At 46.2% G+C, this 26,090-nt stretch overlaps 1 protein-coding gene and 1 long non-coding RNA gene across 2 annotated transcripts; one reads left to right on the forward strand and one right to left on the reverse strand.

Annotated features, from left to right (window-relative positions):
• Nucleotides 1–17,885: 17,885 nt before the first annotated feature.
• On the forward strand, nt 17,886–24,279 carry LOC127307898 (ABC transporter G family member 1). Its single transcript, XM_051338666.1, has 8 exons — nt 17,886–18,377; nt 20,516–20,595; nt 20,688–21,152; nt 21,734–21,820; nt 21,906–22,034; nt 22,565–22,756; nt 22,834–22,920; nt 23,382–24,279. Exons 1-8 carry the CDS (start codon nt 17,966–17,968, stop codon nt 24,012–24,014), a joined length of 2,085 nt encoding a protein of 694 aa, XP_051194626.1. The 5' UTR covers nt 17,886–17,965; the 3' UTR covers nt 24,015–24,279.
• LOC139832134 (uncharacterized) lies at nt 20,529–24,816 on the reverse strand. The gene is made up of 2 exons (XR_011746763.1): nt 24,571–24,816; nt 20,529–21,242 (listed from the first exon to the last, which is right to left on the reverse strand). It is a non-coding gene; the product is annotated as an uncharacterized lncRNA (long non-coding RNA).
• Between the last annotated feature and the right edge of the window lie 1,274 nt (nt 24,817–26,090).

The following is a 26,090-nucleotide window of genomic DNA, read 5'->3' on the forward strand; positions in this document are numbered from 1 at the left end:
TTCGGTATGCTCCTGCGTTAATGCCAGTACAGTATACCAGATGCTTCACGCAAGAACATTGTCATCTCGTGGGACACCTATGATTTGTGGACCATGTTTAACAGATCAACTCATGCCAGTTAAACACAGATGAGTAATCCAAGTCATATGCTCCCTCCGCGGGTAGGTTAAAAAAAGAACTCCCTCCCTACCGGTTGGTAACTGTTTCTGTTGAAGTTATGTTGAATATGTCTAGCTATAAAGGCTACAGTTGATTTTAGACTTTGCTAGTATGTTACGTGTTGAAGTGGAGCTCTTTAATCTGGGCTTAATATGTAAATGCACTCAGGTAGCTAAAATAGATTAAATGAAATGTAGGTTAGACACAAGATTAATTTCTAGGAACGGTCCGGTGGCAGGAGCGGTGACCGGTGTGACGTTTGTAGACCGGCCGACCGCTTAGCCAAACGAGGTTGGCCTAATTGTGGCATTTGCCCCTTTGCAAACAATGTACGGAATCCACCGAGCATCTTTTTGTCCATTGCCGCTTCACCATCCGTCTTTGGGGTCTCGTCAAAGATTGGTTGGGGCTCACCTCCCTCAATGCCACACAATGGACGGGCTTGGATACACAAGGTTGGTGGAATTTCATGGCGGGCGGAGGGATGGCACACCGCAAGGCAATGGCAACCATCACCTTGTTGGTATCATGGGAGGTTTGGAACGAGAGAAATGCTAGAGTCTTCCGCTCTAAGAGTGCGCCGGCACAAGTAGTCTTCGATAAGATTAGAGGCGAGGCCCGTCTTTGGGTGTTAGCAGGAGCTAAGAGCTTGAGTAACTTGATGCCGCGAGAGTAGTCCTTTTGTAATAAGATCCGGCCCCTCTGTAACCGCATGCTCTTTTTCATGCCAAACCCTATTCTTAATTAATAGATTGGGGCAAAACTTTTGCCCTCGTTTCAAAAAAAAAAAAAAGATCTGACGTGTCTGTATACCATGACGGGCTTGTCGTCGACGATAATATGATAGTACCTGCGAAGGTTTGCCCGTAAAGCATGTCCCGTAGATATAGACACTTTTGTCACTGAACTGCGTTACCAAACATTGTCTCGCGTCTATTTTTTGCAATGATCAATTTGTTTATTATTCTAACAGTTTTAGAAAAATTAACCATCAATTTGATGAGTAGAATATAAATTATATATTAAAAATTTATATTATTACGATTTTAATGGTATATTTTTATGACATATAACTCATATATTTTGTTGATCAACATTTTTAGAAACTATATGTGAGCCTAATAAACCAGTATGGAGGAAGTAATAGAACACTGACAATTAATCGTGTTGGTGGAAGACGGGCATACATCCCGCATTCAGTTGGCCACGTGGGGAAAAGGAAAATATTGTTCCTCCTTTTTTGCAACACATTCCCAAATGGCAGCGGCACCAGGGAAAGCTGGATATATCTTTCGGACGTTTCTAGGGAGCGGTCGCGTGCTTGTTGGTCAATTTGAGCGGCCATCCTAAAATGGAAAGTGCATGTTAGGAGCGATCGGGCACACCCTACTAATTAGAAAATTTATGTCTATCCCTTTGAAAGTTGTGGCCAGCTGTCAAAGAAATAGTAGGCTAGCTAATATTCCGTGTTGTTTTTCAAAAAACTATAATTTTTAAACCGTGCGGCGAAATTATAATCCGTCTTCACTTCTAGAATCTTTACGACGAGAGCTTCGAAAGTAGACCACATTTTCATATGTTTCGAATGATTTTTTTAACAAGCAACTTTAATACGCGATAGAGCAATTTTGTTGTGCAGTAAAATAACTTTGGTGTGCGACAAAGCAACTCTTTGAGTGCAATGAAAAATTTCCTTCGCCACTATCTTTGCAGCAAGTTGCATACCGTTGCAGCGAATTTGCCTACTGACGCAGCGAAGTTGCCTACTCGCCATTTAAGTTTCCTACCATGATAGCAAAGTTGCCTATCATTTGTAGTAAGTTGTTTACTATTTCAGTGAACTTGCCTACTCGTTTATGCAAAGTTGCCTACACTACCGAAAAGTATTACAACCAACTTAGCAACAACGAAAAGCAACTTTTGCAACAAAGTTGCTAGGAAGACTCGGCCAGCATGAGCAGGGAAACGACTGACTCGGCCGACGTGGGGGTGTTTCAGAAAGCAACGCTAGCTATGCCAGAGCCACCAAATGTGGGGCGATGATACTTACAAGTATGCTCGTTAGTGGCGAGGGCTGGGATGGCTTGATCAGCAACATTTTTGTTGCGACTGACTAGGGCCAAATCTTGTGAATTACATCATGGGTGCAACCAACGACTTAGAGTTGCTCGTATAATTTTTCTGCTGCACTGGGAGTTGTTGCTGCAGCTGTTGTATAGCCTACCATCGTTGTGAATCAAGTGTTTTCGTTGCACACCAAAGTTGCTTTGCCGCATATCAAAGTTCTTTTGTTGCACAACAAAGTTGCTCTGTCGCGTCTCAAAGTTGCTTATTAAAAAATTCATCAAAACATATGAATATATGGTCTAGTTTCGAAGCTCTCGCCGTGTGGATTCTAGAAGTGAAAACGGATTGTCATTTCGCCACACGGTTTAAAAGTTACAGCTTTTTCAAAAAATGACACATGTTATCAGCTAGCCTACCATTTCTTTAACAGCTGGACTCATGGTTTAAAAAAGTTGTCCTATAGTAGGTCCGCCGGAGACATCGGTTTGGCACGCGCATGCCGAGAAGAATTTAGGATATCTTTCACCCATTTCACGTTTTTAGGAAGATATAGTTCCTCCCTTTTGCCCACATTTTAGAAGTAATAGTAAGACACATGTGCTAAGTTACTGAAACAAAAATACAATGTGTTATATACAGTTTATGAAAGTAGGAGCCTTCAGCAGAAGGCCGTTATGCTCGCAGATTTGCATGACCCACACCACTTGGACTGAAACGAGTTAGGCTGGGAAAGGAGTGAAGAAGAACACCCACCGACTCAAATATATGTGAGGACACTTCACTGGTTACCATCAGAAGCAACCCTGACTAAACTAGTATCTTCCACTAGTGGAAAACAGGGCTTCCGTGGGAGCCTTTTGTCGCGGGCGCGCCTGCACCCGCGACAAATGGCCTGGCCACGTCGCCCCGAAACCATGTGAAGCGGGCAGGGCCTTTTGTCGCGCCCTTTTGTCGCGGGCCGTATTACGATCCGCGACAAAAGGGGTCTGAGGGCTGGCGCCTCCTGTCGGCACCCCTTTTGTCGCGGGTCGTAATACGCCCGCGACAAAAGGGCCATGCCTATATATAGAAGCAGCCAGCCACCCCCACCTCATTTTTTCCTTGGTGGTGAAGGTGGAGGTGTATGCTAGCTCATTTTTTCTACATGTGCACAAGAGGTGTTTGATGGAATGCTTGTGAGAGGGATGCCACTTGGTTTTATTTGATAAGATTTCTCCTCTTTTTGATCCTAAAAGGCTAACAACTATTTTCTCGACTATATATATATGCATAGTTCGTACAATACTAATTTTAGCAACGTGATTGCATCTGATATATATATAATTGTACTTATGATGCAGATGAGTCATCCATGGATGTACGGTAACCGATGTGCTCCCGCTTTCAGAGAGGGCGTGAATTCTTTCCTGCTTGTGGCCGAGGCCAACAAGTCGAAGCAAGGTTTTATGTGTTGTCCATGTCTAAAATGTAAGAACGAGAAGGATTACTCTTGCTCAAGAGACATTAAGAGCCACCTGCTTCGGTTTGGATTCATGTCCAGCTATAATGTTTGGACCAAGCACGGAGAAGAAGGGGTTATGATGGAAGACGGCGATGAAGAAGAAGATAATGATGACAAGTACCGATCTATGTTCTCTGAATGCTTTGATACCGCAATTGACGACAATGAAGAAGAAGGAGGTGAAGAACAGGCATCAGATGATCCTGTTGATGATGATCTTCGTCGGGCCATTTCTGATGCAAGAAGAGACTGTGGCACGGATAAGGAGAGGTTACAGTTCGACAAGATGTTAGAGGACCACCACAAATTATTGTACCCAGGTTGTGAAGATGGTCATAGAAAGCTGGGTAGCATATTGGAATTGCTGAAATGGAAGGCAGAGGTCGGTGTGACTGACTCGGGATTTGAGAAATTGATGATAATATTAAAGAAGCTGTTTCCAAGAAATAATGAATTGCCCGTCAGTACATATGAAGCAAAGAAGCTTGTCTGCCCTCTAGGTTTAGATGTGTAGAAGATACATGCATGTATTAATGACTGTATCCTCTACCGCGGTGAGAAGTACGAGAATTTGAATAAATGTCCGATATGTGGTGCATTGCGGTATAAGATCAGAAAAGATGACCCTGGTGATGTTGAGGGCGAGCCACCCAGGAAGAGGGTTCCTGCGAAGGTGATGTGGTATGCTCCAATAATACCACGGTTGAAACGTTTGTTCAGAAACAAAGAGCATGCCAAGTTGTTGCGATGGCACATGGAAGAACGTAAGAAAGACGCGATGTTGAGGCACCCCGCTGATGGTCGGCGGTGGAGAAACATCGCGAGAGAGTTCCGGATTTTGCGGGTGAGGCAAGGAACTTATACTTTGGTCTAAGTACAGATGGCATGAATCCTTTTGGGGAGCAGAGCTGCGATCACAGACCTGGCCCGTGACTCTATGTATCTACAACCTTCCTCCTTGGTTGTGCATGAAGCGGAAGTTCATTATGATGCCAGTGCTTATCCAAGGCCCAAAGCAACCGGGCAACGACATTGATGTGTACCTAAGGCCATTAGTCGATGAACTTTTGGAGTTGTGGGCCAAACCAGGTGTACGTGTGTGGGATGAGCACACGGAGCAAGAATTTGACCTACGAGCGTTGCTATTCGTAACCATCAATGATTGGCCTGCTCTCAGTAACATTTCAGGACAGACGAACAAAGGATACAATGCATGCACACACTGTTTATATGAGACTGAAAGTAAATATTTGGGAAAAAGCAGAAAAGTTGTGTACCCGTTCAATCGTCGTTTCCTTCCGCGCAAGCATCCCTTAAGGAAAAAAGGCAAGCATTTCGATGGCGAGGCAGACCGCCGTCCGAAGCCTGTCCCCCGTAGTGGTGCTGATATATTTGACATGGTCAAGGATTTAAATGTTATCTTTGGAAAGGGTCCAGGCAGTCGACCTGTTCCGAAAGACGATGACGGACACGCGCCCATGTGGAAGAAGAAATCTATTTTTTGGGAGCTAGAATATTGGAAAGTCCTGGAAGTCCGCTCTGCAATCGACGTGATGCACCTGACCAAGAATCTTTGTGTGAATATTCTAGGTTTTCTGGGCGTGTATGGAAAGACAAAAGATACACCAGAAGCACGGGAGGACCAGGAACGTCATAAAGGACGAAACAGCAATCATCCAGGGCAGTTTGTAGGGCCTGCCAGCTACGCTCTTACCAAACAAGAGAAGGAGATCTTTTCTGAAGCCCTATTCAGTATCAAGGTTCCGTCTGGTTTCTCGTCGAATATAAAGGGGATAGTAAATATGAAGGAGAAAAAAATTCCAGAACCTGAAGTCCCATGACTGTCACGTGCTTATGACACAATTTCTTCCGATTGCATTGAGGGGACTTCTACCAGAAAATGTTCGACTAGCCATTGTGAAGATATGTGCATTCCTCAACGCAATTTCTCAGAAGGTAATGGATCCAGAAACTTTGTCAGGATTACAGGAAGATGTGGTCCAATGTCTTATCAGCTTCGAGTTGTTGTTCCCACCATCCTTCTTCAATATTATGACGCACCTCCTCGTTCACCTAGTTGAAGAGATTAGAATTCTCGGTCCTGTATTTCTACACAATATGTTCCCCTTCGAGAGGTTCATGGGAGTCTTAAAGAAATATGTTCATAACCGAGCTAGGCCGGAAGGAAGTATCTCAAAGGGCTACGGAACTGAGGAGGTCATTGAGTTTTGTGTTGACTTTCTTCCTGACCTTAAGCCGATTGGTGTTCCTGAATCTCGGTATGAGGGGAGGCTGACTGGAAAAGGCACACTAGGAAGGAAAGCAACGGTGTGGAGGGACAAGATTTCTTTCAATCAAGCACACTACACAGTTCTATACAATTCAAGCTTGGTGGCTACGTACATCGAGAAACATAAGAATGTTTTACGAGAAATAAACCCGGGCCAGCCCGAGTCCTTGATTACACGTCAACACATGAATACCTTCGGCAGTTGGTTGCAAAGATATCTCATTAATGACCCATCTGTTGTGGAGCAGCTGTACTTGTTGGCCAGGTTACCATCTTCAAACATATGTACATTCCAAGGGTACGAGATAAATGAGAATACATTTTACACGATCGACCAAGATAAAAAGAGCACCAACCAAAACAGCGGTGTCCGCTTCGATGCAAAAGACGAGAATGGGCAGACCACCACATATTATGGATACATAGAGGAGATATGGGAACTTGACTATGGTCCCACTTTTAAGGTCCCTTTGTTTCGGTGCAAATGGGTGAAGCTCAGCGCTATACATACTGACGATAAGTACGGTATGATAACAGTGGATCCCAACAATCTTGCGTACCTGGACGAGCCTTTTGTCCTAGCCAGCGAGGTGGCTCAAGTTTTCTACGTGAAGGACATGTCTAGCAAATCAAGAAAAAGAAATCAACAAAAGAATACATCAACCGAGGAGCCAAAGCGCCACATAGTTCTTTCGGGGAAAAGAAACATCGTGGGAGTGGATGACAAGACAGACATGTCAGAAGATTATAATAAGTTTAAAGAAATTCCGCCCTTCACGGTGAAAATTGACCCAAACATCTTGCTAAATGATGAAGATTCTCCATGGCTACGGCGTAGAAGATCACAACACTAGATGTCGATGTAATAATGTATTCTTCATATATAGTTCCCAAGACAATCTCTACATTTATGTAATAATGAGAACCCTTTCACGGGCTTGCATGGAAATTTTTCCGAGGAGCAGCTTCCGAAGATGCCGTAGGGCGTGTGCACCAACGACATCTTCGAGAAGCTGCGCCACGGGAGATTTCCCAACCCTTTCCTTCATCCATGGGAATGAAACTGTGCTTGGCTTGTTGATCTGCTTGGCAAGGCGTATCGATGCTCCTTTTATAGGCACGGCACCGCTTCTACTTTGTCTTATTCCTTCAACAGGCCGTCGTGCGCTACATGCTTTATCTCATCGAGCAGTGCGTCCACCCACGCGTCCTTATCCTGCCGACAGCTTTAGTCGCGGTTGCAGCCACCAACCGTGACAAAAGGTTACCGACACATCCTTATCCTGCCGACAACTTTAGTCGCGGTTGCAGCCACCAACCGTGACAAAAGGTTACCGACACATCCTTATCCTGCCGACAGCTTTAGTCGCGGTTGCAGCCACCAACCGTGACAAAAGGCCCTCCTAGATAAGCCTCCCCCAGTCTTTTGTCGCGGTTTGAGCCTCCACCCGGGATGAAAGTTTCGCGCGCCACTTCGTTCCCGCCTATTTTCTTCCCGCATTCCCGCCATTTTTCCACTATATATATGTAGGCTTGGACTCATATCTGCAAACCTCATCACTCTCTCCCATGACTTCCATCGTATGTCTAACACCCCGGGAGGCGGAGGCGCTTTGCGCCTCGAACTACCCCTGCCCGCCCGGCTACCGCGTCCCGACCGGCTGGTTGCTGAGCGTCGGAGGCGTACCGGTCCCTCCTATCCCTCTTGGTGTGCCACGCGAGATGGCCATCACGAACCACTACTATTTCGAGCTCACGCCTGAGCAGCGGAGGAATCCCCAGTGGCATCCCGACTACAGCCCGACTTGGGATAGCTTCTTCATCAATCGGCGTGAGAGGGCGGTTGCCAGGTACGAGGAGGACGGCCCGCCTCCTTCGAACTTCAACGAGGCCGGCCGTCGGATGTGGTGGCGCGGCCGGACTCTCCAGAGCGTCCTGGCCTATCGTGGCCCCCGCCTGCGCTACCCTCAATCCCAGCCCACGCGTGCTCACCCGCCGAGGTTGGACAACCACGACCCCGATGCTAGCGACGATGACGTCGGCGACTATGATGACTACAGTGGCGAGTATTATAGGGCTAGGCACGACTATGATTGAATGGCTCCAACATTCGAATCTGGCCATGTATCTTAATTTTCAGTTGAGCTCTGTACTTTAATTTCAGTTCAGTCGTAATAAATTTCGTGTCAACCACTTTATTGAACAAACAACCATCAACGACTTTATAAACTAAATTTAAACTAATAGAACCGACAACGACTTTATTGAAATTACAATAAAATAGATAAATTACTAGTCTAGTCTCAGTCGTCGTCGGAGGTTGTCTCCGTCCAAATGTCATCCCACCGAGGGTCGTCTTCGGTCCAAGTTGTATTCGGGTTCTCGAGCTCGAAGTTGGCGACGGCCCGACGGTGGCGCCTGTTGGACCTGCGTTGTGCCCTAAGGATAGCGACGAACGCGTCGGTGTTGTCGACGTCGTTGGGGAACTGCGCCCTCCACTGGCGCATCAACTGCTCGTCGTGCTCGGCGATGGCGATCCTGCGCTGCACCTGGCGGTGCCGTCGACGGTCCTCGTCGTCGACGAGGCACGACGGTGGCGCGAGGAACTCTGCCTCCTCTAGCGATTCAACATCCGGGAAGTTCATGTCGCACTGTGGCCGCCGAAAACGCCACGCCGCCGCGTCGTAAGCGCGCGCCGCCAGCTCCGGCGTGTTGTACGTGCCGAGGGTGAGGCGGAAGCCACCGGCGCGTATCTCGGCGTAGAACCTACCGTTCGGACGCACTCGAACGCCACGGAAACCGGACGCCCCTCGACGACGTGGAGGCATCCCGGAGATGAATGAGCGGAGGAGGCGGTGGCGACGTGTGGTTGCACCCACACTCGTCGCTATATATAGCGCACGCGGGCATGGCACGTGTAAGCCACGGCTACACACGTCGCACGCCGGCGTCGACGGGTGAGGCACGTGGAAGTGGTGGCCACACGTCGCACGACGGCGTCGGCGGGTGAGGCACGTGGAAGCGGTGGCCACACGTCGCACGACGGCGTCGACGGGACGCGACACGTGGCACGGGGACGCGACACGTGTGGCACGGCGGCGGTGCATAGGGGTGAAACATACCCGACTATCAATGTTTCATATGACGCGAGATGCAAATAGGTATATGGATGTCATATTCATGTTCATTACCTTTTTCTGATCAATATTCATATATAAAACATTTGTATTTGAGTTACCATTCAAAAGTTATTGAAATAATAGTTTTATTAATTTAAAATACAAAAAATAAAAGGGTGAAGAGGTATAGATGGGCTGATCCGTGGCACAGCCCATCCAACGGCTCTAGGCCATTGGATTCAAACGGCCAGAGCCGTTGGATGGGCTGTGCCGCGGATCAGCCCCAAAGGCCTTTTGTCGCGGGTGGGGGCTTGACCCGCGACAAAAGACCCCCCCTTTTGTCGCGGGTGGGGCTTGACCCGCGACAAAAGGGGGTCTTTGTCGCGGGTCAAGCCCCCACCCGCGACAAAAGGGGGTGGGTATAAGAGGGCGGAGCCGCGGGCGGAGCCGCCACCCGCGACTCCCCGGAGGCCAACCCTAGACGATTTTGCGCCACCAGGCTGCCAAAATTGGCCGCGCCGCCGCCGTCTTCCTCGCCTCCGGCCGCCGTCCTCTGCGCCGCCCCGCCTCTTCCTCTCGGGCCGCCGCCGTGCCTCTGCCGCCTCTCGCGCCGCGCCTCGGCCGCCGCCTGCGCTCTCCTCTCTGCGCCGCGCCTCGCCGCCACTGCGCGTCCTCGGGCCGCCGCCGCGGCCGGCGCCTCAGCTTCCAGCGCGCGCCGCCGTCTGCAAGCCCGAGGTAGCGCCGCCGCGCCCTGCCTTTTTTTTCATTTTTTTGTACTTAATTGTGTTAATTAGTTATTAATTAGTATGTAATGTAATTAGTTAGTTTAGTTAGTATGTAATTAGTTAGTTTAGTTAGTATGTAATTAGTTAGTCTAATTAGTATGTAATGTAATTAGTATGTAATGTAATGTAATTGAGTTAATTTAGTTAGTATGTAATGTATGTTAGTTTTAGTTATGTATGTAATTAGTTCTGTAATTAGTTAGTTAGTTTAATTAGGTTTAGTTAGTTAGTTTAGGTTTAGTTAGTTAATTGATTAGTTTTAGGTTGAAAAATGTTTAGTTTAGAAAAATGTTTAGTATATGTATTTACGGTTTTTTAGTATATGTATTTGCTTTATGGATTTAGTTTGTGCCGACACCCTCTCTCCACCGACACCGACACCCTCTCTCGCAAACCGACACCCTCTCTCGCAAACTAGCGTCGCCGACACCCTCTCTCTCGCAAACACGCGTCCACCGACACCCTCTCTCTCTCTCGCAAACACGCGTCGCCGACACCCTCTCTCTCTCTCGCAAACACGCGTCGCCGACACCCTCTCTCTCTCTCGCAAACACGCGTCGCCGACACCCTCTCCCTCTCGCAAACACGCGTCGCCGACACCATCTCCCTCTCGCAAACACGCGTCGCCGACACACTCTCCCTCTCGCAAACACGCGTCGCCGACACCCTCTCCCTCTCGCAAACACGCGTCGCCGACACCCTCTCCCTCTCGCAAACACGTGTCGCCGATTAGGGTTAGGGTTTGGTTTGTGTTTGATTAGGGTTAGGGTTAGAACATGTACTTATCGATTTAATTCTTTTGCAGAAACAATGGATCCATTCGAACGGAACTTGGAACAGGAAGACATGTTCGCGGACATAATCCGCGATGGTACAGAAGCCGACCGAGAAGACCGCGACTCCGGTGATGGAGAAGCCCGCGGCTCCGGTCATGGAGAAGCCGACGGCTCCGGTCATGGAGAAGCCGAAGGCTCCGGTGATGGAGAAGCCGACGGCTCCGGTGACGGAGAAGCCGACGGCTCCGGTCATGATGAGGTATTAATGGAATTCTATATGTACATATGTATTGAGGCATTAGTATAGAGGCATTAATGCAATTCTATATGTATTCTCTTAGGCCTCCGAAGATAAGATAGAGAAACGAGGCCCGGCAAAGAAGTTGACCAAAAAAGACCACTTCACAATTGAAGCTATATCACCGGAAGGCCAACCGGTGGTACCCGCGAATGTCGGAGTGACATTCAAAAATCAGTGCGGAGTTGTGGTTAGAGATCGTATCCCGATCACTGTCAGAGAATGGAACAAGACCAAGAATGTGTCCGAAAATCAGGTTGCCGATAGGTACAAAGACACACTTTTCAGCGACCTCATGGCACATTTCACTTTGCCAGATTTGGGATCGGAGTCTGAGAATGCTAAGCAGCGGGCGCTAGTGAAGAAATGGGCTCTTAAGAAGATGGGGGAACTTTTCCAGGCGTATAAGAACCGGTTATGGAAAAATTATAAGAAAGACAAGAAGCCTCCATTATTCGAGAACTACCTAGCGAAGCAGGAGCATAACTGGGAAGAATTTGTGAGGTACAAAGAATCAGAGGAGGCTGTGAACCTGTCAACGAAAAACAAGAAGAATGCAAGCGAAAAGAAATATCACCATCATACGGGGCGAGGGGGCTACGGAGTAGCCATGCCTAAGTGGGATGCACAAGAGGCTGAGATGGAGCTGAACGGGATCACTCCAGAACCCACGCGAGAAGGATGGGACACTAGGGCTCGAAATTGGTTCCTCGCGCATGGCTGTGAGTATGACATGAAGACAGGGAACATTGTTGAAAGTGACACCAGGGTTAGGGTACCCAGGCAAAAATGGATTGAAGTGACGACAGATATAAAGGCGGGAAAACTAAAGTTTGCTCCCGATAGAGAGAAAGACTTGCTGACGCTTGTCCTCGGTAATCCTGAGAAGGGAGGACGAACAAGAGGCTTCGGCCCTAGTGTTCCGTGGTCGCTTGGGTTTCCGGCCGACGGGGAGACTTATAGATGCCGAGCGAGAGCTAAACAACGCCAGCTGGAGGTGCAGAATGACCGGATGGCCGAGTTCCAACGCCGACTTGACCAGCAGCAGCGGGAGCTTCAGCAGCAGCAGCGGGAGATAAATGAACTAAAAGGACAGCGCCCGCCAGATAATACCGCTGACATATCTCAGCGACGAGACAGCAGCGTGGCCGACTCGGAGGCCCCTCCTACACGGATGATGATAGATGCCGGTCCTGGCGACCCCTTGGATGGAATCAAGGAGCAAACACCTTGTGATCTCCATGAGGTGTTCAGGAAGGTTTCTGTTAAGGTGGCGGTCGGCTATGTCTTACCGGCATTTGGACCTGAAGGTGAGCTGGCAACATGGCATGGCAATCCGATTCCAGCTGGCTATGCTCGTGTCGGGATGGATTCAGTTGTCCCGTCGTGGGAGACATTGGAGCTCGATATCCCTGGAGGTGATGGGGGGCTTACACTCAGAGAGGTGCTGGGAGAAATCATTCTCTGGGAAAAGAAGAACATCAGGCTGCCGTGCTGGGTAGCACCTAGTACCAGTCGTCCCAGCAGGTCACCATCACCTCCTCCAGGTGATCGCAGGCCACCATCACCTCCTCCTACTGATCACATGTCGCCACCATCACCCCGTGGGTACGACGTCGACCACGACATCGGTAGTCCATCTCCATCTCCAGTGCCGCCGCCTCCGCCCACTAAGACTCGGAATGCACCCAGCCGGAAGCGTTTCAAGAGTCCTGTCCGCAAGATGTCGCCCCTCCCAAAAGTACCAAAGGTTCCTCCCCCCCGTCCTTACGATCGTACCCCGGAGGAAAATGATGCCATTGTTAAGAAATACAATTATGATTTTTTTCATAAGCCAAAACCTCCTGCGCCAGAGCCATACACAGAGAAGCAAATAGAATATGCTACTAGTTTTCTGAACACACCATCGCAGTATGAGTTACACGAGAAGAAGGATGACTATACACGCACTCTTGCGAAGGTAATTTACCAAAAGAAGGATGAAAAGGCTAAGGAGAAGGATATTGCTGGCACGAGCAAATCATCAGCTAGAAGTGCAGCTGAGAAAAAGTCAAGTTCAACAAGTGCACCCCTCAAGGCCAAGCAAACGACAAAAGGCAAAAAGAGAAAGGAAGTTCCCCTCCTCGGTGCTCAGCCCAAACAATCGATCCCAGCACTCAAAGTGCTTAATGTTCCCAAGGTGTACCAGGAACATGGTGGTATCGATATGGAAGAAGCTGCAAGGCTAGCGGCTTCATGTTCAGTTACCGTGGAGGAATTGCTACTTGCAGCAGATGCTGCACTACCCATTGCTGATATAGCTCCTAAATTTGTCTACGGGGCTGACTTGGTCAGCAGAGAGCAGCTGCATAAACTGCCAACACATATGCGGAATTTGCATCAGTGGTACCTTGATGCATGCAAGGAGAACATAATGTACATCGTGGCGAGTATACCATGGGAATATTACTACCGAAAGGAGGAGATCCATATTGAGATGAATGAACTCTGGCAGTTATTCAATCTAGATGCCCTCGACAAATCTCTCATGAGTTGCTATTGCTTGTAAGTTGTTAACTACATATAAGTTCATTTTCATTCAGTTCATGTTCGTTTTCATTGCATATATATACTCATTATATCTTATGTGTTCTCTTATGCATCGAAGATCAGTGAATGCAAAAGTAATAATATTATCAATGTTGGGTTTATTGACCCAGATAAAATACATGTTAAAACGGTGAAGCATAAACACGAAGAAACGGGGGGAAACCTACTAAGGTTTTTGGGGGAGCAATATTTCTGTGATTCAATATTGTTTCCTTACAACTACGAGTGAGAGTCTTAATGATCTTTTATGCACATTCAATTTTTCTTACTCGATGTTATGTGTAATTCCTGACGTATATGCATAACATGTGCAGCTTCCACTGGATTCTACTAGACATTCAACCTGATAAGGGAATAGTTGAAGTAAAAGACCCACTGAGTAGAGGCGTGGACGGGTTCCAGGACTTGCAGAAGTTGCTCCAAGTGTAATTTCCTTCATCGCCGCGCTTTATCTTTCGTGAGATATCAATTAATTTTCCACTCATTCAATCATTCTTTTGCCTGGCAGGGCTTGGCAAGCTTTGAAGAATCATCATAAGGAGATTACCTTTGCAAAGAAGCTAACATTTACTCCTGTACCGTGCCCCCAGCAGCCACAAGGGACGAATCTATGTGGATACTACGTTTGCGAGTCCATTCGCATGTTAACCACTGAGAAGCAGAACAAAAATAAATTCGACGTAAGCAATAACATTCACAACTTTATTTATTATCATCAATATTTCGTTATCAAGACTGATATAGTCATACTCATCTCATTTTCGTATATAGGTCGACTTCATGCGGGACAAACTCCAACCAAAGGAACACGCACTAGGAATCGCGGAGGAACTGGCGGGACTTTTGGTTAGAGAAGTAATAAACAACAAATGCTTGTTTAGTCCAAATAGATGCTCTACCTCCAAATAGACGGTCGTTAGTACCGCTTGTCGATCGTGAGCTCCATGTATATATGTAGGGAATCTACGAATATGTGTAAGGGGAATCGACTTTTGCTTCCAATATTTGTTTGATCGATCTATATATATATATATAATGAATGAACGTGTACAACTTCTAGTAGCGTACAAATATATGCAACTTTTATTTTCGAACGAAAAAAATGAAATAACAGGCGGTCGGTGGCGGGGGGGAGGGGTGCTGCACCCCTCAAACCCTAAAGCAGCAGCGTTGTGCGCGCGCCACGTAGAGGGCCTTTTGTCGCGGGTGGTAATACCGCCCGCGACAAAAGGGCCTGTGCCCTGCGCGCCCCGCGGCTGCCACGTGGTGGACCTTATGTCGCGGGTCGTAAGCGACCCGGGACAAAAGGTTGACCCTTTTGTCGCGCCTCTCTTGTCGCGGCTGGCCGCCGCGATAAAAGGCGCTTACCACCCGGATCAAATGGCCTGTTTTCCACTAGTGTTCCCATTACTTCACTGATTACCATCAGAAGCAACCATGGCTAAACTAGTATATTCCTATTACGTGGAGGACACTTCACTGATTACCATGAAAAGCAACAACCGTTTCTAAATTATTATTACCAATGTTACTTTTTTCCCTAACATGTTGTGTACTTATTCTTGTTGTGCCCAAGAAAGAATTACGGAGCTAACTTTTAAAAGATAGATCAAAAAATTTAGGGGCTACACGAAGGTGTGTAGTTTTAAATACTTAACTACTCCCTCCGTTTATTGTATACAAGGCCACAAGTCCATATATCAGGTAGTACTAACAAAAAAATCAACTAATAAATAGCATAATTAGTTATGTGGAAATGCTTTCGCTTTCGTGTTTGTGTTAATTAGCATATTGCGCGTGGTGCCTCTATCTCTATGGCTGCATGTAATTTCGCATTAATGAGCACCATCCTACTAGGTAAAAATACTCAATGTTTCTCGATTAGCAGTGGCATATAGATAAAATTTGTATATTTAACAGTGGCCTTATATGTTTAGTTATTAGATGCTTCTGTTTACATGCCACAAGAGAGAGAGAGAGAGAGAGAGAGAGAGAGAGAGAGAGAGAGAGGTCCATAACAAAAGTACTTTTTTTTCTGTATCAGTTTTGTTTTCTTCTTTGGTGGCACTACCCAAGCCAAGATATTCAGATAAGTTCAGGTGGCCATATTCCTCTTCCTGACGTGCTGGTGATCGGGACACTGATCGATGTGAGAAATAATGCTTCCAGACATCAACTCATTTCTCGATTGCGTGAGCGTTTGACTCAAGTAAACAACAATTAACATTTCTTGGAGCTTTGATTATCGACCAGATGCAACGCTTTTCTCTCCTCAGCCTTTTACTGTCATGTTTCTTGAAGCTTTGGCATTAAGCTCTAATTGTCCGGACAGTGATATTTCTGTGTGGCAAGCTTTGCACCTGAATACAAAGGTTATAAAAAGGATATCCTATTGCACCAGTATAACCAATGGCTGTAGGACGGTAATGATGATATTTATGCAAGTTCCTTGAAACGTCAACATTCATCTCAAAATTGGTGTTGCAGGTGATTACTGAGGGGGACCTGAAGTTAACGTTTAGTGATGCGCATGTCCCACCCTATGTAAAGCAAATTGACCTGCAATACTAGCGTAATATCGTTCCGGACAAATAAACTATCCTAGGTCTGTAAATATTCTTTTTTATATAAATGAAATGACATTTCCCTACTGTAAATGTGTCAAAAGAAGCATCAGTGGAGCCATTCAGCCATTTCATATCGTACCCATCCTCTCTGGGTTTACCCGTTACCCATCCTCACATGGCTATACCCATTGTTTCCTTTTTGGAGGTGTCATTTTTGGAGAATTTGGATTTCATGTGTTGTCTGGGTGGTGTTTGTACTGATGCTACAAGTTTTAGATCGTTGTAGCGGGAATTTTCTCCTTTTTAGCTTCTTTTTCTTTTTCTAGTTGTGTGCATTTGTACTGTCATTAAGGAACTACGTTGTTACAGATCTTCACGATATTAATATATTCTCTTTGTCAATACAATTTTGGCCGGCCTTATCGCAATTCACTCGACTTTGCTAGCAACCCCTACCTTTCAATCATAATGTCACACTTGATGTGCTTTTTTTTTTTTCCATCACACGACCCCCAACTTAGCCACCAAACACCAAAACTACATCACCCGCATCAGGGGATAGCAAAAGCGCCATATATACAAGTGACAACAACAAAGGCCGGTCTCTTCGACTCTCTTTTTCCAAAGTATCAAGGATCAATGGACACGGCATTCTGTCTGTAAGAAGAAAGAGTTTGAGCATCTCGGTATTGCTAATATTCAAGATTTAAATTCTCTTTTATTGGTACGATGTACACCTGATATGTCACACTTAATATGTTGCTTTGTACTAGTGATGATTATGATTCTGCAAACTTTCAACGATATTTAGTTTTATATGTGAAAACTTTCAAAAAAATTAGTTTTATATATGTAGTAGTAGTACTTGCATCGTCCATTAAAAAAGCTTCCTGTTCAAAAGATAAAAAAATAAAATAAACAATATGGTGTTCTATTTTTTGAAAAAAAAAACTCATTTGTACATGATTGTGCCCTTATCCATGGGCCATGGCATGGTGCTTTCAGAATTCGTGTGTCGGCCAATCAATGACCACCCATAACTAATTTGTCATCGTCTACCGGTTTAATCCAAGTTAGGAGCACACCCAACAACAACTTTATCTCAAGTCCCATAGCAACTACAACAGAGTCTAGACATATAGCGAAAGTTCGGATTTTTGGGTCACGAGCGACATGGAGCCTACTTTGAACGGTTGAAAAGAGAAAAAAAATGGTTAAAATATCCAAGATGTAGGGAATAATGAAATCTACCAACACGAAAAAGTCTCACCACAAAATACCAAGTATTTTAGGCTGCACAAACAATGACAAAATCTCAGATCTAAGTTAGATTTTGTCATTTTTGTTAAGCCCAGAATATATAAAGTATTATGGGTTGATATTTTGCATGTTGGTGGAGTACACCATTATCTAAGTCTAGATTTTTTTTCGAATTTTCTAAAACTTTGAAATTGTGTTTTCAAATTTTGATTATTTAGCTCCATGACAACCGAGCTCCAAAACGGATTTCCGATAAATATACTTTTATAAAGACTATAGATGATATGGCACTGCTATAAAAGCCATTCTATTAAACATGCTCGCACTATTTTGCCAATCAAGAGAGTGCTATAGTGCAAGTTCGTGGTGTAGGACACGCCGGAGCAACAAGTCGTGGTCGTCGACCGACGTGTTGCCTGCCCATGCATCCCGAGTTCCCGAGGGCTATTAATTCGCGCCGGGCCATGTTAGCCACTGCTCCAGTTCCATTACGCTTCTTCGGAACCAATCAAGCGAGCTACGTAGCGTGTCTCGTCGTCACGTGAGTGCGCCTATGGCAGTCTCGTCGTCACCGCTGCCGCGATGGGCGCCGACGCCGAGCCCGTCGCGCCCGCTCTGGCGCTGGGGCGGCGGCACACCTGACGCCCGGACCGGCGGCTCCGGCGAAGCTGCAGGGGCGGGCAGGTCGCTGGCTAGAATGTTCCCGTGGAAGCGTCGTCCGGCCGTGGCGGGGTTCGACGGCGTGGAGGTAACGCCGACGCAGAGCGCGGGCACGGACGTCGTCGACGATCCCGGGGTGTTCCTGACGTGGGAGGACGTGTGCGTCACGGTGGCGGGCGGCGCGTACGGCGCCCAGCCGGTGAGCATCCTGAGCGGGATCAGCGGGCACGCCGGGCCGGGGGAGGTGCTCGCCATCATGGGGCCGTCCGGCTGCGGCAAGACCACCCTCCTCGATACTCTCGCAGGTTCGTCATCAACTCATCATTTATGCAACGAAATTCTTCTCCTCCCTCACTATTTTCGTACGGTGTTTTCACCAAACGCACGCACGTACGTGTGGGTGATGAGTGATGAGTGATGAGTTTGGTTGTCTGTCATACGAGCACCTACAGAGGTGGACGTACGTGGATACTTTTGTCGAATCTGTTACTAGATCAATTTTGCCGCTAGGAAGATATATTAGGGTGGCTCTGCGACCTGCGAGGGCCAAGCTTGGCTAGCAAACAGGACGAGAAGACTATAGAGCACACGGCTAAACTGCTCCGAGGGAATTAAAGATGCCTGTAGGACTAAGAATTGCTCATGCGCGCAAGGAGCAGCGTGGTTTCGGAGCACCATATAGATCGATCGTGTCTGCACGAGCCGCCACGAGGTAAGGTAATTGGCGAACGAAGCATTTCGATGATCAGATCATGCCAGATGCCAGTTTGCATAGATGCTGCAATGACGACATGTAAACCCTGTCGTTACAGCATCGAAGTAATCAAAAGAAAATCCTAACACAGAGAGAATTTTCGTCGAAATAATGTTCATATTATTATATGGTTATTAAAGGTTGGGGTTTTTACTAATTTCCAGTTGGCTCACAGATCATTGGATTGCGTTGTGATGTATGCTAGCCATAAGTTGCAACGTGGTAAGCGTGGTAAGCCACCAAAATAAGTTGCAACGTGGTTCGCAGGCTTTGCAGCTAAGATTTGTATAGTTCCACATCGCATAGCAGAAAATGAGTTTTTATTACGTGTTTATGGGTTGTAACTACAAAAAATGCTGTGAAATCATTGTATTGCTTCATAACTTCTGTTAGCCATGAGTTACAATATGGGCTACAGCTGAGGACATAACATAATGAAAATTAAAACATCCCAGGATTAGGCACTCTCAAAAATTCGTGCTATTTGCTCCTCCATCCATTACACATTCATGTGACCACAGAGCTATCAACTGGATTATGCCATTGTCACATCAGATGTTTTTGTCGGTACGCCTACGACACTGCAGATGTTTTCGCCGAAATAAAAGAAGTACAATAGGGTTTCATCTACAATGAACAAATAATTGACATTACATTCTCCATTTATGATGTTAGCATCTACCACCACTCACGAATGCGTGCTTTATTGCTCTCTAGTCCATATCAACATAATGTAGAAACAGTGTTGTTTCATCATTGCTTAGGAAACAAAGGGCTTAGTTTGAAGAAATAGGCCAATGCATTTAAGAACAGAGAGTTTATTTACAGAAAGACAAACAAGGTCTATTACATGATAGGCATGGGTATGGGGTGGGTCACAAGGTCAGCCCGCTGGGCATCTAACCCAACTCAAATATTTAGGCCTCCTTTGATTCATATGATTTGTACAGATATTGTGTAGAATTTAGATCCTATGAATTTTTTTCTATATAAGTTGTTTGATTCATAGGTCATATCCTATAGAAATTAATTCTATAGAAATCTTGTAGTATAAATCCTATAGGAAAAATATTAGCTCATACCTCATGGAAAAATTCCTTTGCTACAATTAAAGAAACTTCATCTGTCTATAGAATTCAAGCAGACATGACATTCGATTTTTCTATTCTTATACTTTTTTTTTCTATGAATCAAAAGAGGCCTTAATAACAATGGAGAATGTGGGCTGAGCTTTAACGAGATTTGGATCAGTGGCACCAAGTGTCCCACTGGATCTACCTTCGTTCCATAATCTAAGTCATTTTGCCAAACTAGAACAAAGTGATATCTCTCAGTGGTTATGCCCCTTCCATATGTGCCAGCAACTGTAATAAATAGACCAAAGATTGTCCATAGAAAGTCCAGCTGTGTTGTCACTACACCATTCTTCAGGCGGTGAGTAAAATCTCAAGCCTGCACTCCCACTCCCCAGCACAATCAGCCGACAAATTCCAAACTCCCATGAGGTAGGGGCAATCAAGAATGAGATGATGACTATTTTCCTTAAACAAAATGCTCCAACTAAGGAATTTACGCTAACGATTCACGCCCATGTGCATGTGCAACATTGCAGAATGTTCGATTGAGAGTCCCTGGTTTTAACCATTGAAGTTAATTTTCTTAAAGAAGTTAATTTCCTTTACATTGCAGGAAGGATAGGGCCTGGAGTCAATGAAAAGGGGTTGATTCTGATCAATGGCCGTCGAGAGAAGCTTGCCTTTGGAACCTCGGTAAGATAACACTTCCAACGTTAAAATGTGTTCATCTCTAGAAGCACTTACAATTGATGTATCATCCTGATTTGGTTGTGAACACTGAAAAGGCTTATGTGACCCAAGACAATGTTCTGATGTCGACGATGTCGGTGCGCGAGGCCATCTACTACTCGGCGCAGCTGCAGCTGCCAGGCACGATGCCAGCGGCAGAGAAGCGCGCGCATGCTGACGGCGTGATCCAAGAGATGGGCCTCGGTGACGCCATGGACACGCGCATCGGCGGGCGCATGACCAAGGGCATCAGCGGTGGGCAGCGGAAACGGCTGACAATCTGCATCGAGATGCTCACGCGGCCGCGACTGCTCTTCCTGGACGAGCCCACCAGCGGGCTCGACAGCGCCGCCTCCTACCACGTCATGAGCCACATAGCTAGGGTCGCAGCCAGGGAGGGCATGACCGTTGTCGCTGCGGTGCACCAGCCCAGCGATGACGTCTTTGACCTCTTCCATGGCCTCTGCCTGCTTGCCTCTGGCAGGACCGTCTTCTTCGGAGCTGCGTCCCATGCCACCCAGGTGATTATACTACACTTCTGCCTCTATCTCCCTATCTCCTTGGAGCAACATTGAAGTCACTTTGGTGCCAAATGAACTCCACTTATAGCTCTGCAGAAAAAATACAGTACTACTAATTAAGAATAAAATATTTATCGTAGGTAACCCATAGCTTAGCAAACTAAATTAGCCCCCATTTCCGTCCCAATGCATGGGAAACCCTAGATAATAACGTCCTAGCACTCAATGGTGCAAGGAACAGATGGATAATATTATTCTTCAAAACCGAAAAACGCTGATGACCTCTTTTCAGAAAATTGTGTTGTCATAAGTTTGTTGTGACTTGAGCAGCCACAAAAAAAAAAACTGTGACAATCGGCCAGATAGCAAGGTTGTGACAGCGGATAACACCTCCAAAATTATTATGGCATATAATGAGAAACAAGAATACCCCCTTCCCCGTCCACATAATCATTGGTAAATCCAAGCTCTTCTACCATGAATTAAGACTACAATCCACAATTACTTTGATCTGGCGTTAGGACGTGATCTTCTTACCAAATTTTGAGTTTAAGAGTTGTTTTCGCATTCATTTTGTGTAGTTCTTTACTCAAAGTGGCTTCCCATGTCCTCAACTGAGGAACCCATCAGACCACTTCCTGAGAACAATCAACAAGGATTTTGATGAGGTACCTATTTTTATTATTATTTCCTTTTATGATGTTCCAAATAAAAAAGAATATGTTTTCTTTAGCTATGTGATCCCATATGCAGGAACCTGTTGAAAATTCCAAAGCTAGAGAAAAAACAGCAATTGAAGCAATAGACATTCTGACAGATGCTTACCAGTCCCCTGCTTACTCAGGAAAAACAATGAACCGAATAGCTGAGATGAAAGGGATAGTAAGTTGTTTACAAACTCATTTTCCTGAAGAGTGAATACTTCATTATTTTGGCCAAGTGGGTGATTACAAAAACATCATAAATGTAGACCAATCTGTATGTACTAACTGTAAAAATATTTACTAGATATTTTACTCAGCGACATACTCTTGTTCACAAAAATGATGCTTTAGACTTTGATCACTAGTTTCATTTGTAGTATACCTACATATAATATACTCTTAAAACTATAATATTATGAAAATATATTACAAGAAAAAAATATGTACATGTGATTTTCAAGTCCCCAATCTGAATATTCAAAAAGAAAAATTGGCGGTCAAAGTTTTTAAAATTCGACTAAATGTATGTTCAAACCATCATTTTATAAAAACTAGAGAGAATAACATATCAAATCAGCATTTGTACTGCCATGTCATTTTTTATTTCAGTGAACCAGCGCAAACTCTCGCCGTGGAGTATAGATGCTGAACCAGTGATGTGTACACATTTAAAAGCTAACAGTTATTATAATATGTGCTAAATTCTAGGGTGGAGCTCCATTTAGGCAGAGGGAACAAGCCAGCTTCTCAACAAAGGTTTTTGTACTCACCAGAAGGTCATTTGTAAATATGCACAGAGACATAGGATACTATTGGATGCGTTTGGGTATTTTCCTAGGAATTGGCATTTGTCTTGGCACTATATTCTACCAAGTTGGCCACAGTTACAGTTCTATCCAGGTAAGTTCAATCACATGATTTATTAGGAAACACAACATGTTAGATATCAACAAATTGACTCGTTGCCTATTTTCCAGTCCAGATGTGAAGTAATAATGTATACGACCGCACTTCTAACTTTCATGGCAATTGGAGGATTCCCTTCTTTTGTAGAGGACGTAAAGGTTGCTTTCTCTCCCATCATACTAAAATTTTCATGAGTACTTCTCTCCGTAATACTGAAATAATTTGGTAGCATTAAGTAAAAAATAACAACATTACTTAAGGTTATCTATCAATTTTCCCGACTAAATAAGTTAACAATATTACATGGAGAGAGAGAGAGGTCTCAATTATCAGAGATGCTAGAGAAACTAGCCGCTAATTAGATCTCAAGCTTTACATGCTCAGATTATCAATCATACATGTCAGCAATCAAGGACTGGAGGGTGCTGTACTGTAAGCTAGTCTAAAAAGATCTTGCGTTAAGACAATGCGCAATTGTAGATTTGAAAATGTACGACTTGTTACACTTAGTTATAACACTTCCTCAGACGAGTTGGAAACAGGAAGTCCGCTCAGATACATATATATTCTTCTCTGACTAACTCCAGAGCTGGTTGCACACCTTGTTTCTACATCGCAGGTATTCAGAAGGGAGAGGCTGAGCGGCCATTACGGTGTGGCGGAGTTTGTGATGTCGAACACACTGTCAGCCACTCCATACCTGGCAGTCATAGCTGTGATCCCCGGCGCAATGATGTACTACCTGACGGGGCTAACCAAAGGGGCTGATCACTTCGCCTACTTCGTCATCAACCTGTGCATGTGTACATTGCTGGTCGAGAGCATGATGATGATTATCGCCGTCATTGTGCCGGACTTTCTAATGGGGATCATTGTCGGGGCTGGAGTGCAAGGGGTGATGATGCTCAACGGTGGTTTCTTCCGCCTCCCCAAGGATCTCCCGAAGCCAGTGTGGAAGTATCCTTGCTACTACATCTCATTCCACAAGTACGCGGTGCAGGGGTTCTACAAGAACGAGTTCATCGGGCTGACGTTCCCGAGTGACCAGCTGGTTGAGAAAAATGCCACCATCAGTGGCCATCAAGTGCTGCAGGAGAAGCTCCAGGTGGAGATGGGGTACTCTAAATGGGTCAACATTGCCATCCTCTGTGGGATGATTGTGGTGTATAGGATGATGTTCTTTGGTATTGTCAAGATCGCGGAGGAAGTCAGGACAAAACGAAGGGGAATGAGATGCAGATGGTGTAAATAGATGTGCCTCTCATTTCACTTATTTTCTTGTCAGGTACAAAACTGTCATTGGATATAATAACACAGTATGGTATATGGATTGTTTATGTTTCTTTGGATGGAGTTTCTGACAAAGCAGTCGTTGCTGCCTATCTGGTAAGACCTGAGGAAGCAGCTGGAGCTGGATAACCCGGTGGTAGAATGTACTCTTTGGATTTGATCTAAAAAAATGTACTGATTTTGGTATGAAGATGCTCTGGTATTATTTCATGATGATTAAATGCTTCCGAACCGCTTAACTCTACACTAGTACGAGAGTACCTAAAGCATATCAAAACCTATATGCCTACCAAAACCGGTGCTGGGCTATTGTACGAGCTCCCTTAATAGTCAGAATACATATCCGACAAACATTCATGTTCTCATCTAACAACTATATATATATAGATACCACGCTGATCAAGACGTTGACGACCAGCACACGCATCTGAATCGATAACATAACATGGTTATCATAGATAGCTGAGGTGCTGAACCTCCTGTACAGAGTTCTTCTTACCTGAACCAGTTCGTCTTACCTGAACTGCCTGTACAGACGTACAGTTCGTATTGCCTGAACCTCCGGGGCGCCTCCTCCCGTTTCTCACATTGCTCGTCGCTGGCGCCTGAAGCTACAAAGGCCTCCGATGCCCGGCTCCTCCTCTCCCGTCTCCTGCCCGGACGGCGTCCTTGAGCTGATTTTCCACTCCGCGGGGCGGTGGCGCGGTAATCCGGCGAAACAATGGGGATAGAGTAGAAGGGACTCGCTTGGAGCGACGGCGAGAGATTGGGGCGTCCGCTTCGGCTCGGCAGTGCAGCTCGCTTCGGTGCGGTAGGCAGTACCCTGCTTGGGCTTGGGCTCGGGCTCGCTGGGTGGCCGGCCCATATTACACAGCTAATCAGGCCGGATATTTGCCATATAGCGTATGGACGGTAATCGGGCGGGAACGCTCGCAGCACACATGAGAATTGTGGGCCTGCCTAATTTAAATGGTATGAATATAAAATTTGTAGGATTAAATTTTTTGGGATTTTTTTTCTACAATGTTGTTTGATTTGTAGGATCAAATTTTCTAGGCAGCCCTTTGCACTAGGGAATCGAGCATACAGTTGCTTTTTTTCTGACGGGAAATCTACAAAACCATAACATTCAGAGGAACATAAGAAAATGAATAGTTGTGGTTTACATCTATTAAAACTAAATGGAGTAGACATACCGAGTAATGGAAATCCTAAACCACGTGTTTACATATTTAACATAGATTAGCATAATACTTTGTAACTTTAAGGGAAGGTTCCGTCTTCCTATGTAAGTTAACCAAAAATGATAAGTTAATTTCACGAGTTTTAAACAAGTTCAATTAAGTGAAACATATATAGTCACTCACATTTCAAAGTTTCCCTTATCGATTTTCATCTTCTTAAGAAGATCAAACACTTCAGCATTAGTAATGGTAGAAAAACGAAACCCTCCCTCCCTCCCGCGACCCGCGCCGCCCCCGCGGCGGCCGGGCCGCGCCTCTTCTCCAAGCCCCCTCCCAGTCTTCCTCCTCCGCCCTCCCCTGCCGCCGCCGTCGGCGTGTGCCGCCGCGGGCGTTGCCCGCGCGGTGCCGACGGCGGCGGGGTGGCTTCTACCCACCGCGAAGAAGGGGGCGCGGGGTCCTCGGGCTAGCGGCGGTGCATCTCGGCGGGCGTCGGTCCGACGGAGCAGCGTGGAACCTGCACGTTGGGTGGGAGGAGGGGCAGCGGCGCGGCCGTTGGCGGCGAAGCTGCGCAGGCGGCACCATGGCAGGGCCCGCTCGACCAAGATCTAGGCCAGGCGGGGCCCGGAGGGGCTCGGCGGGGGTTCTGCGCTTGGCACGTCGGCGGCGCTCCCTGGAGGAAGACGAGGCAGGGCGGCGGTGGGTGAGCGGCGGCGGCACTTCGGCCGGCCAGCTGCAGCGTACCAGCGGGGCTTTGCGGGCCCTTTTGGGTCCGTCCGGGCTAGGTTGGGGCTGGTTTGCCTCGTAGCCTCGTCCGGTCGGCTACCGCGAAGGCGGTGGAGGCAGTTCCCTCCTGC

This window comes from Lolium perenne, chromosome 6 (assembly GCF_019359855.2).
Source record: "Lolium perenne isolate Kyuss_39 chromosome 6, Kyuss_2.0, whole genome shotgun sequence".
Taxonomy (NCBI): Eukaryota; Viridiplantae; Streptophyta; class Magnoliopsida; order Poales; family Poaceae; genus Lolium; species Lolium perenne.